The 9,124-nt window shown below is 36.0% G+C and overlaps 1 protein-coding gene across 1 annotated transcript; it reads right to left on the bottom strand.

The window, feature by feature from the left end:
• Positions 1–8,176: 8,176 nt before the first annotated feature.
• On the bottom strand, positions 8,177–9,124 carry LOC100734066 (olfactory receptor 1468-like). Its single transcript, XM_003469520.3, has one exon. It carries the CDS (start codon positions 9,122–9,124, stop codon positions 8,177–8,179), a length of 948 nt encoding a protein of 315 aa, XP_003469568.3.

Below are 9,124 nucleotides of genomic sequence, written 5' to 3'. Positions count from 1 at the left end.
AACTGACAAACTGTGGTAACTGTTAATTTTGGACCTTGAACTCTATGTGCAAAACCTACAGTTATATAACAGAATTGACTGTAAATTAGGAACTTGTTTGCAAAGTACTTCCCTTGGTCTAGTGTACTTACCCTGTGGTGGGGAAATTTAAGAAGCATAGTGTATAAAACAAAGATAACTAAAAGTAAATAGAAGCAAGGTTGGAGGACAATGGATGATCAGGTCTCCTTTGGGAAACTAGAAAAGATGGCAGAAAAGTAAAATGAAGGCATAACTCGGGGGTTATCTGAACCTGGTCTCTGGGTTTGGGACATGGGAGTACTTTTATGTAGCTTGAGTTCTCCCCAGCCATTTAAAAAAGAGAAAAAACAAGATAAAAAATAGAAAGAAAGAAAAGTAATAGGAAGATAACAATAAAGGAATGAAAGAAAATAGCCCCGTCCCCCTGCTTCCATTCCATGCATCTTTGTCCCCAAGCACAATGCTTGTTCATGCACCACGCACTGGCTCAGGTAGCTTCGGACTTCTGCACACGCTGTTTTCCCCATGCGTCATGTGCTCCTCATCAGGGTCCTGCTGTGCGGCTGGCACTCTCCCAGTTGCCTGGTCCCACTGCTAGAGGGGATGGGCCTGTCACCTGCACTCCTCCAGGCAGATTGGTTTCCTGGGTCCTGAGTTCTTCCAGGCTATTGCCAGGTCCCATGATCTTGTTTATAATTTTTAAATTTAATTTTTCTTTAAGAAGAAGAATACTCTTCTGTTTTCCTCCCTCTTAGCTAGAGGAATTGGCACATATAAATATGATATTTTGATCATCTGAATTCCTCCGTGCCCCCACCTCTCTCTTCCCAGATCCCTTTTCCATTTTCAGAGTCAACCTCTCTGTTTCTTACCATCTCTTTTTTATTTTGCTCTGTAAGTTGTTTATATTTTGGACCTTTTATACTATAGAAATCGTGTGATTTTTTAACCTTCTGTGATTTATTTAACTTAGAATTGTGGTCTAGATTTATTCATGTTTTACAAATGACTAAAATTTATCCTTTTGATGACTGAATAGTACTTCATTGTGTATATATATGCATTGCATTTTGTTTATCCATTTACACATTGATGGGTGTAGAGGCTGTTTCCACATTTATCTATTGCACATTATGCTGCTTACACATTGATGGGCGTAGAGGCTGTTTCCACACTTATCTATTGCACATTATGCTGCTATAAGGATGGGTATGCATGTATTTTTATACTATGATGATTTCAATCTCTCAGGAAAATACTCAGAAGAGGTAGAACAGGTGAAATGGAATTTTTATTTTTCAGTTTTTGAGGAATTACTAAATTGATTTCCATACTGCACTAATTTACACTCACCAACAATATGGAACAACTCAAACAAAGGGTTCCTTCAGAGAATTGTTTGCTATAACTCCCAAGTCTTTTAAATTGTTTAATGTGTTAAAATACACATAGCATAATACTTCCCATCTTAATCATATAAAGTGTATTCTTCAGTGGTGTCAAGTATTATTTTCTTTTTAAATTTAATTTTTCTTTAAAAACAAGAATATTCTCCTTTCCCCTCTTTTTATTTTATTTTATTTTGTATCGAGGACTGAACTCATAACTTCATACTTGCTGGACAGGCATTTATGCTGCCCAGCTCGTTTTCCCTTCTTTACAATTTTTTTTCCCTGTTTGAAAGGAAATATTATACACTTGTTATAGAAAATGTAAAAATAGGGAATTACAAGGTAAGAAAGCCCTCACTGACCCTTTCATAGCCCACCTCCTGAGACAATCCATGTTGGCAGCCAGCTCTCAGGCTTTTCTCCAGCTGACACCAACTTATGTCTGTCTATTGCCTATATATTGAGTCTGTCTTTATCTACCCATCCACACCTAAACATACAGATATGAAAAGTTTCTCAGGGGATACCTTTTCAGCATAACAAGATAATACAAGAAATATGTGAAAATATTGGCTGAGGATTTTGCATTCTAGCAAAGCAAGTATTTGCATTTATTTTATTCTTATATGGAACTGCATAATGTTGAGCACTTTTGTCTTTTATTTTCAAGCATATACCTCTAGTTTAAGAAATCAGTGACATGGCACTTGTGCTGATGATTGTAATTTTTCATGAAGATATTTATTCCTTATTATAATACTGAACAAGTTGCTAAGGAAGGACTAAGGATGTCAATTTAAACCTCTCCTTCTTTATAGTGTTCCTAGGACTCCACAAAGAAAATCCAGGGTCAAAGAGATTAAAGTTTGTGCAGCCTCTGACAGCTGTGGAGAAGGAATTCATCAAACAGAGTCAGTAATTACTGTCAATAGTAGCTTAGTATACCACATGTAATGGCTGACTGTGCTCCTTGCCTTGTGAAACATTCTTATTTTGAATTTTAATTATTCTTTTGGCTCTGATGGAAATAGAATTTGTTTGTGTTTATTTTAAAGAGAGAAAAGTAAACAAAATAAAAATAATGACACAGTTTCAAAACAAGATGATAAATTAACAATGATAGAAAATTTCAAAACAAAATCGTAAGAGATTAATAATGGCTAATATATTGCATATTGTTGTCTTCAAAGTAGTTGCTCAGATTACAAGATTCAGGCATACAAAATTAATCAACCAAGATAGGCATCAACCAGTCTTCTCAGTGAGCTAAAAGACATGAGTGGCATAATCACCTTAGCTCTCTCCTGTATATAAATGCTTTCTCTGCAGTTGTGTGTGGTGTCCTGTGCTCACCTGACTTTACAGACCTTGCTCTCATATACACAGCCAACTGTGAATCTGGCTTGGGCCTGGCTTGGACTTTGCTCCTGAAGAAATAATAAAGCACATTTAAAAGTTTTTTCATGCTTGAATTTTTCTTTTCTGTAGACAAATTTAATAACTTCTATTTTTGTATTAAACATTTTTTGCTGTTATTGATTTTCTTCACTCATGTCTTGGACCCTTAGTAACTTCTTTGAGGATAACAATACACAGCATAATAACGATTGCTATTCTCTTATAGTTTGATTTTGTTTTAATTTTTCATAAAAGAAAAGTTTTTAAATTACATATTTACAATTCTCATATGAATGAATAAATATGAGGTACATATTATTAAGTTTCACATCAGTTTGACTTGACTTAGGGAATCATTCCCAAAGATATACTACATTATGAGAACATAAAAAGAACACACAAAAACACACAAACATGAGTGTAATAGAAAAATGTACTATGTTTAAATTTTTAAGTTTATGGCAGTAAAAGATATATGGACATCGAGCCTCCTTAAAATACTCCCCCATGCTTGAACACACTTATCCACCTTTCTATTGCTCTTACCAGTTTTTGAAGCAACTCTAGAGGCTTTTTTTTAATGAGTCTATTTGGTTGCACTCTCGTGGCCTCCTCGGCTAAATTTATTCAAAACATCCACCTTTAATGGTCATTTTGACTTTGGGAAAAGAGCCTTAAGTCACATGGTGCCATATCCTGTGGATAAAGTGAATCTAGACACACTGTAATTAATGCTTTTTGGTTGTTGTTGTTGGTTTTTTATTATTGAGTTTATTGGCACAGTTGAGGTACACATAATGATCACACCCATCATAAGGAATTTGTGCCTGTACATGATATATCTTGCTTCCTTTTTTGTTCCCCATTTCCCTCCTCTCCCTCCAACCTCTTTCCATCCTTATTTACAAAGCTTTGATTCCTTTTTACCCTTCTTTTCTCATTTTTTTCTTTTCCCTTACTTCCTTTCAACCCTGCCTTTCCTTTGGATGCCCCTTGGCAGCAGCATTTACCACATTTTAAAATCACATTTCCTAAAAACACTCATGAAAGAGAACTTCTAGACTGCTTCAGAAAGTGGCAAGAATGATGGGGTTGCTGCGTTTCAGGCAAGTGGGAGTATTTTGAGGAGCATTAATGACAAAGTACCTTTTATTGTAATATGATTTTTAAAAATTTAAACACTGATTATACTGTTTGGTGTATATATACAGACATGTACTAAGATACACTGTATCTCTCTGCTTAAGAAGGGAGAATTTGATTAAGCAAAGCATCCTGCCAAAACTGATTTCATCTGTAGCACATTGTTTACTTAAGAGTGTATTGTTTTGTTTTCATGTACCATTTTATTAAGAATTTATAGAGATATGCACGTTTGAAACAACAGTGAAATGCAGTTTGAAAAACACAATCTCAAATATAAAATGATGTAAGTAGGTAAGTGCAGTGATGAAATTCACTAGATGATTAAAGATATCTCAAAATAGAAATTGGCTTCAATTTTGTCTCCAGGTATTTTGGGGGGAAACCAATCCAATTTGATCAGGTAAATCATGCATTTATTCATTCAAACAACAAAGTTTTAAACAACTATTTCATGTTAGGAATTGTTTTTCTGTTATAGCAGAGAAAAAGAGGAAAATTTTGGGCCTTTGAGAACTTCCATGATTATAACTATGAAAGGTTTTACTTCCATGATTATGACTATGAAAGTCCAGAAACAGTGTCAATACACTAGATGTAAACTAAGCCAACCTCTCTATAAACTATAAAGTAAGATTTCTCACTGAGAATTAAATGGCTATCCACTTGATAAAGGGACAAAAGAATTAGCTACAGTCTTGGAAGAATTTTATCTCAAATCAAAGTGACCTAGAGTAATCTCAGGGAGACAGGATGTTAAGTGAGTTTAGCATAATAAGTGATGAAAGTTAACTAGTGATAGGAAATGTGGAGCAAATATGGTGAAAACAGGAAAGAGCGATGACAGTCCAGGGTGGGGAAAAGTCTTTTAAGATAAATACTGCTAGTGCCTCTGGAATCACTGCTTGGGAAAAAGGGAATTGTATGAACATCCATAGGTATAGCATTTCAAGTGTTGTAATGGTGGCCAACAAAACACAAAAGTCGTGCTTGCTGTCCCAGCTAGGGCCCAGCTAACTTTTGGACCGAGAAACACTACAACCTGCAGTTGAGCCCAGGGAGCAGGTGGTGTTCAAATAGCTGGGGGGAGACCCCTGACCTCCTGTCCTCAGAACTGGCATCTGGCAGGACTGTGGATTTTCACTTCTTAAATCAGAGAATTCCATCTAAAGTTTGCTTCTGAAGCAATATTTATATAATCATAACACTGTGAATTATTTTTCTATTTTACTTACAAAAAGAGAGATCACTTTTGTATATTGATTTGCTGTATAAATTTCAGATCTAGTACAAAATTAGTGGTCACAATAGAGTAGAAAAGAAGAAAAAGTGAAACAATCATAATATTTCAGATATAACCATAAAACTGTGAAGTAAATGGGAGCCTTATAAATCAAAAGGGATTGCTTTTTTATAAAATTGTAAAAAAAAAAGCAGAAAATATAAAAACAAAGCCTAATAAAGTTATTAAACTTAAAGTTTGGTGAAACAACCCCACAAGTTTGTGGATGAGTAACCATATAAAGAGGAGAGATAAGAGACACATAAATGGTATTTTAGAATTTTCCAAAACTGTTTTGGAAAATGAGACTTAAACGGGAAAGCACAGATGTCCAAAAAGTCTCAAAGTTAGAAAAACTCTCCTCTGGGTATAATTTGCACACATACAGAAAGACAATCTAAAATATGTATGTATTCAATAAATGTAAAATTTATTACCACTCATGTAAAAATGATGAAATCTAAGAGAAGAAATAAAAATAATTCAAAAACCAAAAAGGTATGATATTAAAATAATGGTATGAAAAATTCTTTTATTGCTACTAATAATGTACTAAAATGTGCATTATGGTAACAAATGCAAATAGCATGTTTATTTTGCATTACAAAATTTATTGCTATGGAAAGGGCCTTAAAATGATTCCTTTAGCATAAAGGAGCAAGCTGTGATCAATACATATTTGATAATACAATGAAGAAAAATGATGTGTCTAGGATAGAATTATAAGAACATTTGAGAAGGGATAAATAAGATGTAAACATAGGTCAATGGATTGGAAAAGAATTCAAAAATAGATCCAACCACATTCAGTCACTTGGCTTTATACAAAGATACCTGAATAATTCAATGGGAGAAACATTTCATAACAATTTATATGCATCAACACCTGTATGCAACTCAAAAATCTCTGAAAGGCAAATGAGTGTGGTATGTTTACACACTGAAAGACTACTGAGCACTGTATTTTGAAAGAAGCATTGCGCTAGCACACATCATTTCATGATTGGCTCTATAAAGCATCACCTAGAACTGAAGAAGTCAAATACAGGAGTACTACTAAGCAATTCCATTCCTATAAACTTCAGTGCCAGGAAAATCTAATTACAAAAATAGATAGCAGTTAGAAATCAGAACAATGGCAGGAATTGGGAAAGTGATTAGGGTTTTCAGTAAACTGTAAGGCGATGTGGGAGATTTGGGCAGTGGTACAGGTGCATTCAATACTCCTTGAACTGTACACTTAAAATGGATTTTTTTCTTCTATATAAATGTTAGCTGAAGAAAATGGAAACCTGTATGTAAGAACCTGTATGTATCCTTGCTATTATCATAGAAATCTAAGCACTTACAAAACTGCTAGGTACATGGTCATTTAATGATCATTGTTTTTCCTTTTAAATATTTTACTAGCATATATTTGGATACATAAAAATACACTAATGGTACAGAAGTGATATCCATGAGCATCACATCTGGCACTTTTTACTTCTTCCTTCCTTTCTCACTGTCTGTCTCCTCCACCCCTGGTCTCCTTCCACTGACTGGTTTTCAACTTGATTTGTCCCTGTTAACATTGAAACTAAACATTTTCACACTGTTTATTCGTTTTATGTGAATGTTACTTGTACATTTTTTGTTCAGTTGTTGTTTTTACTTTTATTGGATTACAGGAATTGTTTTATGTCTGGAATTTTAACCTTGTGTCTGTTAGAATGTGTCCTAACAGAAAAACTGCTCTCCTTTGTGGAGTAGGGGACAAGAAAACACGGAGGCAGAGCATCTGCCGTCTTATACGGGCTCAGCAACTCATACTCTGTGTGACATGAGACATTCTTTTTTAAAATTTTAAAATGAAAGAAGAAAAAGTGTAAAAACGATAATACAGAATTTCAAAACAGAATAACAGAGGATTAACAATGATCAATGTGTTATGAACCGCTGCCCTCAAAGTAGTTGTTTGGATCGCCAGACGTTTGCATGAAAAATGATCCCATAATGAAAGCGCAAACCGTCCTTTTAGCTGGGCTAACAGAGACTAGCAGTCCATTTCTTCCCTCTTTAGACATTTCCTCCTCTTTCACTTCCACAATATCCACTGTACACTTTGGATCCCACTAACAGCCTCAGGTTCCCACACTAGGAAGAAAACACAGTATTCACCGATGTGAGTCAATGTGAGAAGTTCTTGAACTCTATTTTCAGCTTATAAACAAGACACAATTTCTTCTCTTCTGCCACGCAGTTGTTATGATGATAGAAAAAAAAACACATAAACATGAAGTTCCATTGTGAAATCCAAAATACAAAGAGGAGAGATATCTATAAAGTTCTTTAAACTTTTTATCAGTCTTTACTTTTATACTTCAATATTAGAAAACATAATGAAAACTCCTGGATATTAAGCACATCCTTGGTAAACCAAAATACATATTGTGGGAAGATGGTTATAAAAATCCATTAAAGATCAATCAAGTCTAAAAACTTTATACTGAGTTGAAAAATGAGGGAAGAGATCTGTGATAAAATAATATGAAATTTTCTGCAGGAGAAGTCATATAGGAGATTCAAGAGGGAGTGGAAGGGTAAGTTTGATTTCATTGAGTATGTATTGAGATCATAGAGCATTATTTCAAAATGTACCACAGAAAACCAATTGCTGGATAAAACAAGATCCCAAGATAATTTATGGTAAAAAACAGAGAACACACATACTAGTGCCTCTTACACTGGCCAGGACCACCTGGAAACATTGCCAGGTCATCAAGACCTCATTCCTTAGTTAAATTGCTCAGGTAAATTTTTGCTTTTTCTGTACTATGTGGGACCATTATGCAGTATGCTTCTGAACAGAAGTTTCCAGGGTGCAGGAGGAAATCGGAAATAATATTCCAACACAAACACTGTTATAATTATTGAATAATTTTGTGTAAAAATCTCAGTGCTACCATGAAAAACAGAAGAGCATTTTATTCTTATGAAAAACTCTTCCCAAGGCTCCCTTCATGTCTCTGTTCCTCAGGCTGTAGATGAAGGGATTCAGCATGGGAGTCACCACCGTGTACATCAGAGCCATGACGGTCTCCTTCACAGTGGAATTATTAGCTGATGGACATAAGTAGAGGCCAATGATTGTCCCACAGAACAGCGACACCACAGAGAGGTGAGAGCCACAGGTAGAGAAAGCTTTATGGATTCCCTGAGCAGAGGGAATCTTGAGGATGGATGAAAAAATCTGGATATAGGACACGGTGATGAGTAGGAATGGAATAATAATAATTAACCCTCCCATGATAAATATCACTAACTCATTAACATGAGTGTTGGAGCAGGCCAGCTTCAGCAGGGCAGACAAGTCACAGAAAAAGTGGGGGATCACATTGTTCCCACAGAAAGATAGTCTTGCAGTGAGCAGGGTGTGCAACAGGGCATGGAACATGTTCAGCATCCAGGACAGGGTTGCCAGGCACACACACAGCTTGGAGCTCATGATGCTGGTGTACTGCAGTGGGGAGCAGATGGCCACATAGCGGTCATAGGCCATGGCCACAAGCAGGAAACTCTCCAGATCTCCAAAAAGTATGAAGAAGTACATTTGGGTGAGGCAGCCTCGATACGGGATGGATGGGACTTGGCTCTGCATGTTTTGCAACAGCTTGGGAACAGTCACAGAGGAAAAGCAGAGGTCAGAGAAGGACAAGTTGCTGAGAAAATAGTACATGGGTGTGTGGAGCCGGGAGTCCAGTTGAATGAGGACAATGATGATGAGGTTGCCCAGGACTGTGGTAAGATACATGGTGAGAAACAGGGCATAGAACAGGTGTTGGTGCTCTGGCTGGATGGGCAGACCCAGCAGGAGGAACTCTGAGAGGACGGTTTGGTTTCTTTCCAT

Source organism: Cavia porcellus, unplaced genomic scaffold, assembly GCF_034190915.1.
Source record: "Cavia porcellus strain 051 isolate PalLab524CR breed Dunkin Hartley unplaced genomic scaffold, mCavPor4.1 scaffold_6, whole genome shotgun sequence".
NCBI classification, from domain to species: Eukaryota; Metazoa; Chordata; class Mammalia; order Rodentia; family Caviidae; genus Cavia; species Cavia porcellus.
This window is presented reverse-complemented; position numbering and strand designations above follow the sequence as displayed.

Bases quoted from the DNA above. Each gene is read 5' to 3' on its own strand.
- LOC100734066 (XM_003469520.3), bottom strand. From the start codon at position 9,124: ATGGAAAGAAACCAAACCGTCCTCTCAGAGTTCCTCCTGCTGGGTCTG.